The sequence below is a fragment of the Gopherus flavomarginatus genome, chromosome 5 (assembly GCF_025201925.1).
Source record: "Gopherus flavomarginatus isolate rGopFla2 chromosome 5, rGopFla2.mat.asm, whole genome shotgun sequence".
NCBI classification, from domain to species: Eukaryota; Metazoa; Chordata; order Testudines; family Testudinidae; genus Gopherus; species Gopherus flavomarginatus.
In genome coordinates, this window is record NC_066621.1 from 74,720,627 (window position 1) to 74,737,521 (window position 16,895).

General features: G+C 41.9%; 1 protein-coding gene across 7 annotated transcripts in view; it reads left to right on the forward strand.

Moving 5' to 3' along the window:
- TPCN2 (two pore segment channel 2) overlaps positions 1-16,895 on the forward strand; it is a 58,936-nt gene that overhangs the window by 33,468 nt on the left and 8,573 nt on the right. For all 7 annotated transcript variants that reach the window (XM_050955320.1, XM_050955324.1, XM_050955323.1 and 4 more), the window contains 8 exons: positions 199-280; positions 5,759-5,845; positions 7,289-7,408; positions 7,838-7,897; positions 7,981-8,109; positions 9,757-9,806; positions 12,890-12,989; positions 16,408-16,479. In XM_050955320.1, coding sequence (XP_050811277.1) covers positions 199-280; positions 5,759-5,845; positions 7,289-7,408; positions 7,838-7,897; positions 7,981-8,109; positions 9,757-9,806; positions 12,890-12,989; positions 16,408-16,479 — 700 coding nt within the window. The remainder of the gene's footprint in view (positions 1-198; positions 281-5,758; positions 5,846-7,288; positions 7,409-7,837; positions 7,898-7,980; positions 8,110-9,756; positions 9,807-12,889; positions 12,990-16,407; positions 16,480-16,895) is intronic.

Below are 16,895 nucleotides of genomic sequence, written 5' to 3' on the forward strand. Positions count from 1 at the left end.
GGGAGGATGGAAGCTGGTTTTTGCTTTCACACCTAATCTTCCTTGTCTGTTGTAATTGCTTTAACGAATAAGCACAGGGCTGGAGTTAAGAGCAGCAGTTTGATGGTGCCTTCATGAGAGGCAAGAGAGACAGATTATATTTCAAGATGTCCATCAGAGTTAATTGTTTCTTTTTTTTTTTAATTTAATTTTAAACAGATTGTGTGTCAGTGCTAATACCTTACTACAAGTGCTTCAAAAAGTTGAAATGGATTCTTGCTGCAAGCAAGCCATCTTGAGGGTAAGAATCTGATTTTGTTTGATTATGTTCATGTCAGTTCTTGTTAGAGGTTCTGGCCTGATAACCGTGGAGACTGAAGTCTTCTGTTTAACCACAGAGCAGATCTGAGAGTGGGCACATCAGCAGAAGCTTCTTCCTACTGCCCTGCCGATATCAGAATCCCCTCTGAGTGTGAGAGCAGAGGTCAGGTTGGGCTGCAAGACCATTGATTTCTTGGCCTTCTTGCTGAGACTGTGAATGGTGGTGTGGAAACGGTGTCCAGTCTGCTCTCAGCTGGTTTTGGACCCCCAAACTCATTTCTCTTATGGGTTAGGGAGCAGCTGTCTGATGAAAATAACTTTTGGTCACTACTGGCAAACTCTATTTGAACCAGTGACCGAGGGCAGAAGGCTTTATTTCTTATTATAACCCCCTAGAGCCATTCAGCCACTTCTTAGTGTTGTTCTAGTTTTGTTTTCATTAAACATTTTTTGTTGCAAATTCTTTTTTAAAACCCTTTCTTATAATATCAGTTTTTTAGGATTTTATAATGGAAAAGGGGCAGCTGTGTAAAAATGGTAACTAAATCAGTTGAGCAGACTATTCTCAGTATAGTGTGGCTCTCAAATCTTCTCTGAAGCCGTTGACCAGATGTAAGGGTTGCTCACTCTTCAGGGTAGTGGGCAGGGAGGGTGGAGTTAGTGTTGTCTCTCCCATGTGAAGAGACGGAGAAAGCAACAGTCAGTGAAAGATAATGTGTCAGGCTTGCTCGTTTGAATGCTTCAAAGCACACTTTAGAGCTATCAGAGGGGTAGCCGTGTTAGTCTGGATCTGTAAAAGCAGCAAAGAGTCCTGTGGCACCTTATAGACTAACAGAGGTATTGGAGTCTGAGCTTTCGTGGGTGAATACCCACTTCGTCGGATATCTGACAAAGTGGGTATTCACCCACGAAAGCTCATGCTCCAATATGTCTATTAGTCTATAAGGTGCCACAGGACTCTGCTGCTTTAGAGCTAGGAGGAGAGCAGACCTAGATGTGCTAGAACAGGGGTAGGCAACCTATGGCACGGGTGCCAAAGGCGGCACACAAGCTGATTTTCAGTGGCACTCACACTGCCCGGGTCCTGGCCACCAGTTCAAGGGGCTCTACATTTTAATTTAATTTTAAATGAAGCTCCTTAAACATTTTAAAAACCTTATTTACTTTACATTCAACAGTAGTTTAATTATATATTATAGACTTATAGAAAGAGACCTTCCAAAAACGTTACAATGTATTACTGGCACGTGAAACCTTACATTAGAGTGAATAAATGAAGACTCGGCACACCACTTCTGAAAGGTTGCTGACCCCTGTGCTACAACATGGCTTTCTACAGTATTTTCTTCTAGCATTTGAAATGCCCATTTCTAAGGAAAACCAGGGCTAAACTGTGAGTGATAGCATGCCCATGGTTAGCTCCTTTTTGGCATTAGTAAGGCTTGTGGGAGGCTTAAGTTAAGCAATGAGGTTGAAAATCTGCTCCCTAAAGACCTGACTTCTGTCACAGTTCAAACTCCAATATCTCAGAGTGGAAGACATAAGTCCATCCCTGGATCAGAGTTTAACAAGCCAGCAGTGCATGTGTTCTGTCACAGACATTGTCACAACATCTTTAACAATGTGACCTGGTAATGCCTTTGTGACCAGGTGCCTGGATGGGCCACATTGAGAATGGGCAGACTGCAAGGAATAGGGCAGACAATCCCCCAAACTGGTGGTTTATTCTATAATTAAATTCATAGACTCATGGAATATCAGGGTTGGAAGAGACCTCAGGAGGTCATCTAGTCCAACCCCCGGCTCAAAGCAGGATCCCCAACTAAATCATCCCAGCCAGAGAGGACCTTAAAAACCTCTAAGGAAGGAGATTCCACCACCTCCCTAGATAACCCATTCCAGTGCTTCACCACCCTCCTAGTGAAAAAGTTTTTCCTAATGGCCAACCTAAACCTCTCCTGCTGTAACTTGAGACCATTACTCCTTGTTCTGTCATCTGCTACCACTAAGAACAGTCTAGATCCATCCTCTTTGGAGCCCCCTTTCAGGTAGTTGAAAGCAGCTATTAAATCCACCCTCATTCTTCTCTTCTGCAGACTAAACAATCCCAGTTCCCTCAGCCTCTCCTCGTAAGTCATGTGCTCCAGCCCCCTAATCATTTTTGTTGCTCTCTGCTGAACTTTTTCCAATTTTTCCACATCCTTCTTGTAGTGTGGGGCCCAAAACTGGACACAGTACTCTAGATGAGGCCTCACCAATGTCGAATAGAGGGGAATGATCACATCCCTCAATTTGCTGGCAATGCCCCTACTTATATAGCCCAAAATGCCGTTAGTCTTCTTGGCAGCAAAGGCACACCGTTGACTTGTATCCAGCTTCTCATCCACCGTAACCTCTAGGTCCTTTTCTGCAGAGCTGCTGTCTAGCCATTCGGTCCCTAGTCTGTAGCAGTGCATAGGATTCTTCCTTCCTAAGTGCGGGACTCTGCACTTGTCCTTGTTGAACCTCATCAGATTTCTTTTGGCCCAATCCAAGGAACAAAACAGCTTCTGTAACTCCACATTGGTTAACAAGAAGCTATTTACAGTCCCCTTTAAGCAGTCTTGCCCTTGGTCCCCATTTAGATAAACAAGTCTAATATAGTGAGGATTTACTGAAAGCCTGATTTGCCATATGTGATGTTCACCAATCGAAAAGGACCAGACACTTATCCCCAGGACAGTATGAGTCTCAGATCTTACCCAGTATTCACACAGATGCTAACCCTTTAGTGACTAGAAAACTAAAGGTTTAAAAATAAAAGGAAAAAGAAGAGAGTTGCAGTGGTTAAAAGAGCAATATACATACAGATATGTGTAAAGTCCTTAGGTCAGTTTTATAGCAGAGATGGTGAGGCTTCTGATTTGTAGAAGTTTTTCTGGAATCAATTTAAAAGGTTATAGTCCAATAGGCAGTCCAGGAATAGTCTGTTCAAGTTCTTCCATGAGAATTCCAGGGTAAACCTGGTGACCTCAGTCTTATGGCTTGGACCTTACCTTCCATGTTAAAGTTTTAAGCAGACCTGAGATGTCAGGGTCAGGTCTGGAGCTTTCCTTTATAGCTCCCTAGCAAGCTGACAAACCTCGTGTCACAGTAAGACCTCCCCTGAGATAGAATAGGCAGTGGAGATTGTTGCTTTGTAGCTAATCTTCTATTTCCTATGCATACACAGGTAAACTAGTTGCATTCATTCAATTAAGGCAATTAGCTAGTACTTCCTCATAGCATAGATAATTAAGTTGAAGACAATATAGATAATATTATTAGCTTCTAACCGTATAGTAAAACCTTAGGACACCAGAGTTATGAACTGACAGGTCAGCCACAGACCTCATTTGGAACTGGAAGTATGCAGTCAGGCAGCAGCAGAGACCAAAAAGAAAAGTAAATACAGTACAGGACTGTGTTAAATGTAAACTACTAAACAAATAAAGGGAAAGTTTAAAAAAAAGATTTGATAAGGTAAGGAAACTATTTCTGTGCTTCTTTCATTTAAATTAAGATGGTTAAAAGCAGCATTTTTCTTTTGCATAGTTAAGTTTCAAAGCTGTATTGAGTCAACGTTCAGTTGTAAACTTTTGAAAGAACAACCGTAACGGTTTGTTTAGAGTTACAAACAATCTCCATTCCTGAGGGTTCATAACTCTGAGTTTCTGCTGTATCTTACATCTTTGATCTTAAGATTAAATGAACTATCTGCATACATACTATAAAGCAATTAAAACACCAAAGGGAATTAACCTGTACAAGCTAATCTGTTAACTTTGTTAAATGTCTAACAATATATAGCTAAACACAGATAAATACACTTAGCATCTACTCTTGATTTCTATTACTACAATTAATGGGTTAATGATTGCTGGTCTAGTACATCTCTTTGAAATTCGCATACAAGTGGATTATCTTGATTACATTTCAATGCCTCTTGTTAAATTGTTATGGGTCATACCAAGTTGGCTTTTCTGCCCATGTCTCAGCCTTTTTTAGGGACACTCTCTTGCACCAGGTATTGCATATGACAGCTTAGGAAAGTACATTACATATAAACATATGTGTATGAAACTCTGCATAAAGCCAAAATAAAGACTCTTGAAGTAGGTTTAGTTAAAGAGCAGCAGGAGCCAGATGGCACAAATATGCTTGAAATGAAATGGAGGTTGGAGTGGGGGTGGGGGGGAGTATATATATTTTATTTCCCTTGGTTGTCAGTTATAGTCTGTTACTCAGAGCAGAATGTATGGGGGGGGGAATATAGAACAGAAGGTAGGTAGCCAACTCATTCCAATGGGAGATCAGCATCAAAGTCAATCACACTATTGGTTAAGTGTTTTAGGTACCTATGTTTTGAACGTTTAGAGTTGAAGGCAGTGGATCTCAACCTGTTTACCATTGAGGGCTGCATATGCAGCTCTGTGTGTGTTATGTGGGCTGCATCCACACAATATATACACTACCTGTCTGGCCCTGAGGATGTCACATGGGCTGCACAGCTGTGTGCTGGTTGGGCCGCAAGCAGGCTGCAGGTTGAGAACTACCGGTCTAAGGCAATGCAGTGGCACCAGTGTCAGCTCTCTAGTGTAGCCGCTCTGTGCCGAAGGGAGAGCGCTCTCCCGCTGACATAATTAATCCATCCCCTCGATGGGGGGCCTCTCCTTACCCCTTATGTCTGCGGCCCCACCCCTGTTCTGCCCCTTCTGCCTGTGCCCCGCCCATAACCCCACCCCTTTCTGCCCCTTCCCCAGGGCCCACCCCTGTTCCACCCAGGGTCTCCCCATCCTCTGCCCTCCCCACTGCAGTCCCACAACCCCTTTTTCTCCTTTCTCTCCTCCACCGCTGCCACTATGGTCCCAAGACCAGAGAAGCTCTATTCCCGCACCATGGCCCTGCGACTGCAGCGAGGAGTGAGAGCTCCTCCAGTCTTAGGGCTGCAGTGGGGGTCTGGGTGTTGGGGCTTCCCCTGCCACCCCCTCCGCCCCCGCCGTCCCTCTCCCGTGCTTCTGCAGGGGACCGGGGTCGGGGCGCTGGGGCTTCTCCTGTCCCACCTGCCCAACGCTACTGCTGGACAGTGGGTTGGGCCCAGGGGCTTCCCAGGGTGAGGAGCTTCCAACATCCTGTGGCTGCTGCCAGGGACCGGGTTGGAGGCTGATGGGGGCAGGGGGTGGTTTCCTCTGTTCCCGTGGCGGCTGCTATGGAGTAGAGTTGGGGCGTGGGGGCTTCCCATGCCCCACCTGCCCGGTGGCCAGAGCCCCTTGGAACAGGCCCCAGAGCTCCAGTGGCTAATCCACCGCTGGTCCTAATCCAGTGCCTTGCCTACTGGAGCCTGCTGCTTCCCTGAGTACTGATATAGTCTTCAGGCATCTGCCATCCCTACAGATGTTTTAAACACAGATGTTGATTTGTGTTTCTCTTGTATGTAAAGACAGTTCGGTCATGCCCTCATGGCATACTGTCAGCTGCCCTGTTTCAGAAACTCTTTGATGAACTCGACAAAGATCCTGTTAAACAGGTATGTGCATGACAATTATTTATATAGCACTGTTAATCTGTGCAGTTCTGTACAACAGTAAATAGCAAGCTTTGGCTGTGAAGACATGACATTGAGCAGACAGTACATATATATGGAGCGATGAAGAGTCATCGGTTACACGGTGTGTTCACTGTATTATTCCTAAATGTTTTTTATAGTGGCAAATTCCATTGGTTTTCAGTCAGATGGCCACTTTTCAAATGTTGAGGCTTAAAACATTAAATGCATCTCCCAAAAAACTTATCCAAACAGAATACAAACAAAGATGTTTGTAATGCTTCTTATCTTGGAGTTCTTAAGAGATTCGACTAAGCAAAATGGGCGTAAATTTTCCTATATTAGAAGATATGATTAGTAATAAGCAACTGGAAGATGAGTTGGAGAGAGACTTCACATTTCCCCAAAAGTTCGTTTGTAAGTTAGCTGTTATAAGTGCAGGAAACTCAAACTACCATGTATAAACTTTATGTTTAAGTGACTGGACTGTGCTAGAAGAATTAAACCATTTCACATTAAAAAAAATAATCTGTCAGTAGCATTACATCGAAGAGCATTTATTCAGTCTCCTCATCACTTGGTCTCTAGAGCAATAAATACATTAGATAGGATCGATACTGCAAATTTATATGTATTGTTTCCACGGAGAATTAACAAGAAGATGTGCCTATGGTGCATTATTATTTAAACACCATTTTTGATCATTAGAAGTGCGTACGGGAATTAACTAAAACCACACACGGTAAATAGGTTTGTGATGAAATGTGTGAGGCATTTTAAAAGTTTTAGCATCATGAGAAAGTCCCATTTTAAGGTAAATCATTGTCCCCACATGTTTATTTTTTGGAGGACGATGTCAAAGTCTCCCTCAATAGAAGTCTTGCCTCCCAGTCCTTGAATGAAGTCATTTTTGCTTCTTGACTGCTAGTGAAACATACAATCTTAAAGCTTGTCTGCACACAGCTGCGTTGATTTTTTTAAATTAAACTGGTTTTAAAACTTTTTATAAACTGGTGCAAACCCTTGTCTGGACATTCATATTTTGGTTTAAGGTGGGCTTACTTTGGTTTACCTTAAACTGATTCCTAATCAACATAAGATAGATCAAAATAAACGTGTCCTAAACCAAAATAACAGCATTCATGTGGTTTTTGGCACCAATATCACTGAACTGGTTTAAAAATCACATCTTTAGTTAAACGGATACAACTTTATGTGTAGACCAGGCTTTAGGAACAAATTCAGTCCTGCCATAAATGTATGCAATGTCTCTGAAATTTGAGCTCTGTGGAGTTTTGCTCCCTGCTTGCATTTGGGTTGAGTTTATCCTTTATTCTTCTCTTAAATTGGGCCTTTCTCCCTACTCCTTCTAATAAAGGTTTTAGACTCTGAATCTCAAAAATGTCTGTGTTCTTTTGTTTTCAGCATCCTCCCACACCAGAGTACCAGTCTTCTTTTCTGCAGAAAATGCAGTTTGCTTTTGGCCATCACTTCTTTGGCTACTTAGGGAATGTTGTAGCACTGGCAAACATAATTTCTATATGTGTAAGTATTGATTTTTGCATCAGAAACAGAGCAGGAGTTAGTTTTGTACATTACTCAGCATTCCTACCACCACCTTATGCAGAGGTCTCTATTATGGGTTGTTTAATCTTGCCCAGAATATTTAAAACTAAGGAATAATTTCTCTGTTTAGAAAGGAGTCTGCAGAGTGTAATAATAACTAGCTCTTGCATAGTAATTCTAATTAGTAGATCTCAAAGTGCATTACAAAGGAGATCAGTATCATTGATCTGGGGCACAGAGAGGTGAATAAGCAATCATATATTTTTTTCTTCGTTTTTAAAGTGCCCTACTATCTCAGAGCTGGGGGGTGGGTGTGGGGAGGAGCCCATCTTGATTTTATGTGGTGCATTTTTGCTCTAGGGTACAGCAGCCAACTATTGATTCACTAGAGGTTTTTTGTTTTTCCAGGTCATCTTGGTAATGGATGCAGATAAGCAGCTTTCTGAACGGGATGACTACTTCTTGGGGGTAAGAAGTATCAATGTCTTATGTGGTTGCTGTTGCTCCTCAAAGCTTAATTCTAAGGATGTTTTTCATTTTACACCTTCTAGGCTATAAATTGTTTTTTTATCCTGTACTATCTGCTGGAAATGCTGCTGAAAATACTGGCAATGGGATTTAAAAGATACATATCGTACCCAAGCAATAGATTTGATGGACTTCTGACTGTAATTCTGCTGGTAAGTTCATGAGGTAACTTCCACTAAGTTCTTGAAAGTGAGTTTCTAGGATGACCCAGATCTAATGTCAACATTATTTGGTTGAGTCAGAGAGAGAACGATTTATACAGTCTTGGCACATGTGAGAAACTGATCAATACATTTTCATGTTGAAATTAAATTCTGTCTTGTTCCTGGTATCTCAGAACAATGCAGAACCTTTAGCGGACAACATTGTGGAAGCATTTTTCACTACTACTGGTTGGCATGTAGCTTTCACTTGGTCAAAAATTTACCCTTCAGTGATGAGATCTACTTGTTTATATACACTCAGACTGTATTGATATTCCAGAATATTAACAGATATATTTTACCCCTCATTTTGGAGATAGATATTTGGAGTTGTGAGCGTCTCCATACACAGTCTCCTCAGTGTTAAATCTGAAGAGCTGAAGTCTCTTAAACAAAAGTAACAAGAAGAGAAGCTATTGCATATAAATCGATCCCCAATTGCTCTGCCGTCGACTCCTGTACTCCACCGCGGCAAGAGGCAGAAGCGGAGTCGACGGGGGAGTGGCGGCAGTCGACCCCACGCCGTGAGGACGTGAGGTAAATTGACCTAAGATACCTCAACTTCAGCTACGCTTTTCTCATAGCTGAAGTTGCGTATCTTAGGTCGATTTCCCCCCTCCCACGACCCCAGTGTAGACCAGGCCTTACATAATCTATAATAACCTTACCGTTTGGGTGGGGAGTAGCAGACTAATTATTCATGTAGTTATTTGACGACAGCTGGACAGCTGCCTGAGACCAGATTCAAGCCTGGTGTAATGGATTTACACTTCCTTAGACCAGATCTAAATTTGGTATTCTGCACCCACTTAAGAGCCACCCGTTGCTTTTTTGCTTTTTGTCCAACTATGTTTGTTTAGATAGTTTTTGCCCAAGAGGCCAACAAGTTGATGTTTAAGCTTCTGGCTTTAAAACAAGAAGCCTTTTCCAGTTTAATGTGGGGGGAGGAGAATTCATTGTTCATGCACACTGGATTTAAATGGAGAACATTCTTCAGTTGCTCTTTGTAATCACCCAGATGGGGGAGCTGAAGGAAGTTAGGGCTTAAGTCCCATTTAAATACAATAGAATCTGGGCACCTTTCTTAGGCTCCTCTGAAAACCTCCAATTCTTAATACCCTATAAGATCTCTTAGTAGAACAGTAGTAAAAGCCTTTGTTTTATTTATATTTTCAAAGTTGTTTCACTAATGATATTCTCAAAGACTAGGTGAAAAATTCTGACTTACTCTAAATTCTAAAACTTGCCATTTTCAGCTTGGACTCCATAGAATTAGTTTCTCTGAAACTATTATTGCAATTCTGAAACTGCTAGTCTGCCTGCTGCGAGGTCTTGTATCTAAACAAAATCCTGCATGCACTTTAACTTATTTCCGTACAAGAAGTAAGGTTTACTTCCCACCACTGGATTTGGGTGGAGAAGCAGGAGTAATTTTGTGATCTGGTAGCTGAAATTGAAAATTACCTAGCTTTATAGCTAGTCAAATTAGTGACTAAAACTCTTGGAAGAAGTTTGAGGTCAAGTTCTTGAGACTTCAATTCACAAAACAAACATCAGAGTTGCTGCAGTTTTGCCTCTTTTCTTTTGTAATAAAAGGTTTTGGAGGTCTCAACCTTTGCTGTGTATGGATTTCCTCATCCAGGCTGGTATGTATTCTTTGTGAGCATTTCTAGCTCTTCTGAAAATTGTAGCATAAGGAAACTCACTGGTGTCGGGACTTAAAAGATCCTGGTCAAAAATCGCATAGCTCACATGTACTCTCATTGGTTCAGTGTCCAGGGACAACTAACTATTTATAAACATTGGTTGTTCTTATTTTTCAAACATGATACACGTCAGCTATTTGTCTACATATACCTGCTGTAACTTGCCAGACCTACTGAAAAAAAACACCTGCCTACCATAACTTGTCAAACCTGTTAAAAGCTGCTTCAGTAATTCACCTCTCCAGTCACTAGAGGTCAGGCAATACAGAGAATTGGGAGAATACTGTTCTGTTAGATCTCTAACAGAATTTAAAAAAGCTATTCAGCTGTTCTGAGAGAAGGATGAGTATATGTACCGTGAGGGCTGACTTAAAATTATAGCAGAACAGACTTGGAGAAATAGTTTGTGTCCCTATAGTGCAAAGTATATGAAATGAAATTTAATATAGTGCAAACATTAACATTGTTCTGTTTCTGTAACAGGCTTCAGTTAAACCTAACTGTATAGACTCTTATCACAACTTTCACTGTAGCTTTAAGTTTGAGTTTTGTTGTAGAAATAAGTTGTAGATGCAGAATTTCTCTCAACTCTCTCTGTGTATTGGAGTAAAAGATTTTTGAAATATACGCACACAGTAACCAAGCAGTGGTTTAATTACTGCTCTTTGCATCTCATGGCTCTTGAGTTATGACTGTTCAGTGGCTCTTTCCCCTTAAGCAGAAGAACAAGAATCATAGATGCTCCTTTAAAAATGGCACACTGCTGCAGCTGACTCTTGCTTTAAACAGTCATACAAGTGATCTGCTTCCACTTACTTTTGGAAAAAGAGTCTGTCCTCCATTTTCCTGTGACAGTCATTTGTAACGGACTCTAGCACTTAACTTTCTTCCCTCTGTGTTGAAGGGCCAACTTTTAAAAGAAATTTTCATATGAATTTTATCCTGCTTTAATGTAGGTATTTTCTGAGTCTTATTTCATATAGCAGTCTTTGAATGGCACGAAGTAACTGGTAATTAGCTGTCATAGCTAGAAAAATTGTTTCATTTGGAATGCAATTCGAATGACATATCTGAGTTAAATGTGATGGTTGGATAAACTCTGTCAGAACGATATTAATAGCTGTGAATAAGCTGTTTACAGTGGCTTCTCTGAATTTAATTAATTTTCCACGCAAATTCATCTGATAAATTTGAGCTTAACTTTGCCCTTTGATTTGTGAATGCACATCATTATTATTTGATATCATATTTGTATTGCAAGAGCATCCGCAGGCACCAGTCAGGGATCTGAGGCTCTATTGTGCTAGGCACTAGCATACCCACCCACCCACCACAGAGTGAAAGGAATGTCCCTGCTCCAAAGAACATACAACCCAGGTGGATCAGAATGAATCTTGAGATGTCCGTTACAGTGCGTTAGCTGATTGTTGGGTCTGCATGGATATATCTACATTGCAATAAAAGACCCATGGCATGGCCATGGATGGCCTAGGTTAGCTGACTAGAGTAAGAGAATATAAAATTGCAGTGAAGATGTTGGGACTCAGGTTGGAGCCCAGGCTCTGGAACCCTCACGCTCATGGGGTCTCAGACCCCAGGCTCCAGCCTGAGCCTGAAAATCTATTACTGCAGTTTTATAGCCCCACAGCCTGAGCCCTGTGAGCCTGAGTCAGCTGACCCAGGCCCAGAGACTTGGTGCTGTGGGTTTTTTTATCACAGTGTGGATATAACTGGCAGTGTATTAAAATATTTCCAGAGTATGCCTTCTGTGCTGGGATTTCTTAATTCTTGCTTTAGGAATTGGATTGAGTATCTTTGTTGCCTGAATCACGGCTTTGGAATTTTCACTTATTTGTTGGAGAATTTTTCATTTTCTAGTAGCCTTTTTCCCTCCCAGCAACAGAAGCACACAATGTTCCAATGTAAGAGCCGACTGTTATTAGCACTGAGTTTTCAAACGTGACCCTGTAATGTGCAGAATGCTGTTTTAGTTAAGCAGTAAGGCAAGGAAGGATGTATGATAATTTGTGTGAATTCAGTGTGTAGATTGAAGCCTGAGTGCAGCAAAACCAATTCTATTAGTGTATTAGTAGCCAATAATGCACATCCCTTCTGTAACTGCACTACTCTGGGATCTCTTATATGCAGCGCACTCTTTGTAATTTTTCATTGCTATTCATCGACTGTGAAAGTCAGTTAGTACTTGGAAAGATTAAAAACAAATCCTTATGAGTAAGGAATTATCACTGAAAATAGTAGAAAAGTTTGAATGTGATCGATGCTTTTCTTTTTCTTGGAATATTTTAATTAAAATATCCTGTAAGATCAAGAGGTCTGCCTGCTATCTACACACATTTTTAACATGGACTTTAGAAAAGGAATCTAAATGGGTGGAGCATTCTGCCACCATATCAGTAATGAGGTGCACTGCCATGACTCTAGCTTTTCTCCTCCCTCGTCAGTTAGTAGTAGCCTGGCTCAGCATGGATGCAGCATACTCCTAGACAGGTTCAGGTTTCCAGAGGGACTTACATCTAACCTATTTCTTTCACTTCCATCCAGAGAATTCAAACTACACAAAGTCAATCTCCTTTGAGGAGACCGGAGAAGGGCTGTATGGTAGAAACAAAATCACTTGACCAGGCATTTCAATACACATGTAAACAGCTAGGGATGCATGTATGTCATGTCTGCATTTAAAATTGTAGCTTAAGTGATGGCAGCTATCTGTGGATCCCTTCCTTGTCAGTCATTAATGTTTCCTGTGGCTGAGACTCCAATCAGGTAAATTTTCAGCTCTGTAACTGTCAGCATTAGGTTTATAAAGAGATTATACATGATGAAATAGAACTTCCTTTTTCTAAAAATTATTAACCCACAAATGTTGAGAAAAATTTGGGAAGAACAAATAAAAAAAATTATCACCAGTTGCCTCTCCATTTGTTTTTTTATTTATTTTTTATTTTTTTTAATGTCACTAGCTATTTCTCTAATTTGTTCCATTATTCATGTGTCTTTCGTAGGAGACCCGAAATGATGGGGTTGCTGTCTCTGTGGGATATGGTGCGCCTGGTGAATATGCTAATTGTATTCAGATTTCTGCGGATTATCCCTAATATGAAGGTGCGTGTGCCTTGCTTTTTCTCACTTCCTGAATTCTCGACTAGTCCAACGATAAAACTTCCTAGAACCTTCTCAGAATAATAACCCTTTCATCGCAGATGGGCTTGAATTGAATTGAAGAGGCATCGAAGTTGGGTTTACAACTTGGAAACTCCTCGTTCTCAGTCCTCTTCCAGCATGTGGAGTGATGTGGGGGAGGTATATACAATGATCGGGTGGTTTGGATGTGATTGCCCATCTCTTTTTATGCTGGTGATCGGGGGCCCTGTCTAAGATGTGGGCCTGTGCAAGTGCACTGAGTTGCCCATTGGTTAATCTGAGCCTGAGTGTAGCTGTGGCAGCATGGGCTAGCTACTCAAGTAAAGTCCTGTGAGAGAGCCTAGGTATGTACTCAGGCAGCTGCCCGAGCTGCAACCAAGTTGCGGTGGCCACACTGCTATTTCTAGCCCACTAGTTGGGTGAAAGCTAGCGCACCCATGTCTAAGGTGGAAATTTCCAAGGTGGAAATTCCAGCTGCAGTGTATACATATCCTATAAGTGACCTTTTGTCTTATGCTGCCCCTCTTGAACACCTGAGTGGATGCAACTAGAATGAGGAATTTACAATAGTTTCTAGGTGCTACTCTGGCTCCCCCACTTAATTTCTTTAACAAACCCTGTGTTTGAGGGCCTTGTATTGGGATTTTGTTGTTCATGTAAACAGCAACCTAGGATGAGACAACCACTTTATTTTCACTTGCAGTCTAGGTCAGGATTTGAACACAGATTCACAAAGGTGAAATGCCTGTGCACTTATCCTTGTAACTGAAATTACTTCCCACATCCTCATACCCAACCCTACCTACTTACCACCCACGCCCAATTTCACCTCAGGTTCGAAGAGCCGATGCAGTATATGGAAATTTTCCTCTTAAAAGTGCAAATCTTACTTATTTCTGGCTTGCAGTGTATCTGTAGCTGTATCAGTCCCAGGTTATTAGAGAGACAAGGTGAGTGAGGTAATTTCTTTTGTTAGACCAACTTCTGTTAATGATGGAGACTAGCTTTTGAGCCAGACAGAGCTCTTCAGGTCTGGGAAAGGTCGAAAGCTTGTCTGTCTCCAACAGAAGTTGGGCCAATAAAAGATACTACTTCACCCACCTTATCTCTGTGGTCTGTGATGGGATGTTAGATGGGTTGGGATCTGAGTTACTACAGAAAATTCTTTCCTGGGTGCTGGCTAGTGAGTCTTACCCAGATGCTCAGAGTTTAACTGATCGCCATATTTGGGGTCGGGAAGGAATTTTCCTCCAGAGCAGATTGGCAGAGGCCCTGGAGGTTTTTCGCCTTCCTCTGCAGCATGGGGCATGGGTCATTTGCTGGAGGATTCTCTGCAGCTTGAGGTCTTCAAACCACAATTTGAGGACTTCAATAACTCAGTCATATGTTAGGGGTTTGTTACAGGAGTGGGTGGGTGCGTGAGATTCTGTGGTCTGCATTATGGAGGAGATCAGACTAGATGAACATAATGGTCTCTTCTGACCTTGAAGTCTATGAGACTGATCCTCTTTTATTTCAGATTTGTATCAAGTGATGCCAGTATTAACCATTGATGCCAGTATTAACCATTGAGGATAATATAGTGTTGCTCTAAGATTGAATCCTTCTAATTCTCTTAGCACTCTGGTCAGTTGAAAGCTTTGGTCCTGGACAACAGAGACTAGTGCATAGCAAGTGAGCCTGCTGTAGAAAGGCAAAAATAGCCAACATTTAGAGCTGTACACCTGGAAATATTGAAGCTGCTTATAGCAGTGGTGAGCCCATATGAGGGACAGATCAGCCAGGAACAATCTGGCTCAGCCTTGTTGTGTGTCATATCCATATGTTATGCTCAGCTAGTACCATACTGTAGACTGCACCTGGGAAGAAAGCAGACTTGGGTAGTTCCAAGAGAGACACAGAATCACAGATTATTAGGGTTGGAAGGGATCTCAGGAGGTCATCTAGTCCAACCCCCTGCTCAAAGCAGGACCAATCCCCACTTCCCTGAATGGCCCCCTCAAGGATTGAACTCACAACCCTGGGTTTAGCAGGCCAATGCTCAAACCACTGAACTATCCCTCCCCCTTCAGAATTGGGTGAGGTCTCTCAGGCTGCCTGGGCTGGGAGATCCAGGGAGCCTTTGCATCCCAGTTCAGTTGAACAAATGTTTAGCAAATGTCAGGGTGAAGTGCAAATTGGAAAGTGAGGAAGTGTGGTCTAATGGTTCAGACACTTGATCAAGAGTCAGGAGTTGTGGACTCCATTCCTGGCTCACCTATGGTCACCGTCTAACTTTGGGCAAGTCACTTAAGGTGTTTGCCTCAGTTTCCCAGTCTGTAATTGTGACAGAAATGACAATTTCCTGCAGTATCCTTGACTATTAAATTTATGTATTATTCTGGGCTGAGATTGTATATAACTCTTTGGGTGGGGAAAGAGGTAACCTGTGTAACTACTGGGAGTACAAAAGACTATTGAAAATGTACCATACAAGTGTGGACTTTTGAGACAATAAGTGTTAAGTGGATTTTCTGGGGATTCGCTAGGGAGAGGTTAATGCAAATTCCCCAACCCTGGTTATGTAAAACCCCAGCTTTTTGAAGTTTTGCCCTGAATGAGTGTTTGTCCGCTGATTTACCTGTTATTGAAGGCCAAGGTCAAATGTCCAAGCCAGTTAAAGAAATGGCTGTTCTGCCCAGTCCAAGAGGGTGGGGGACCCAGTTATGGCTGCCCTTGGCTGGAGCTGGGGTGACCTATGGTAAGCTTTTTAGCATGTGTATAGGTTTTTTTATTGATTCAATATGTTTTCTCTGTAGTCTGTTTACCTTAAGAATAGATGTGTTTACTTAGATGGAGCCATTTGGTAACGTAACTGGCAGTACACTTCAGAGAAAAAGCAAAGTGCAGATACTGGCCTGGTAAGGCAATCTGGTTTACTGGGGATATCACAGTGTAACCCAAGGAACTCTGAAACCCCCAATCAGGAGGGAGAAAGACAAGGGTCTCAGCTGAAGACAGGTGATATCTGGGAGCCTGAAAGCTTTAAGTGGATGCCCTGAAAGGACCACAGAGGGGGAATACAGTTACTGCGAAACTGTGACAGTGCTATTGTAATAGCATCTACCTCAGAAGAGTATATGGCTTCATTCATTAACTGTACTCTGTATGTGGCGATCCATGGATGAAACTCGCTGCTATTGTTTGTATTGTCATAACAGCTAGGAGTCCCAGGCATGAGTCAGGACCTCACTGTGCTAGATGCTGTATTAGAAGTGCAAAGTATTTAGCTGCACTTCATTTTCCCAGCCTACCATCATTTTGTGTCATTTTAGTTACAATAGATCAGTGGGGTTTAAAAATGTATAATAAAATATAAGAATTCTGTGTTTTGTTTTAGTTCATGGCTTTGGTTGCCAGTACATTGCTGGATCTGGTGAAAAACTTAAGAGCCTTTGCAGGGCTGCTGGTGGTGAGTTACAATTTGAGATTGTCAGTCTTTCTATAATATGCTGCAATATAGGGTACGCTTTCAACAGAGTAAACCAGGGAGACATTGTCCCCAGTAACAACAGCAGAAGCTACATGACTAATTTCCATCAAACAGCACATCAGATATTTGCTTCCAAGTGTTCATCCTGCCCCCTAGCAGTGCAACCCTTCCTAAGGAATCAACAAACTAGCTGATTATTATATGTGGAGCTGGTAGCAACTTTCCATTCGAAGACACTCTGTTCAGTTACTTTACAAAACTTTAAGCATTCAGGATGAAATTTCCGGTTTCTGCCTCAGGCCTTTTTAAGTTTCAACTGAAACAATTCAGCCATGTCCAAGAAGAAGATTAAGGAAATATATGTTGCCCACATTAAAAACCACCCCAACAACTAG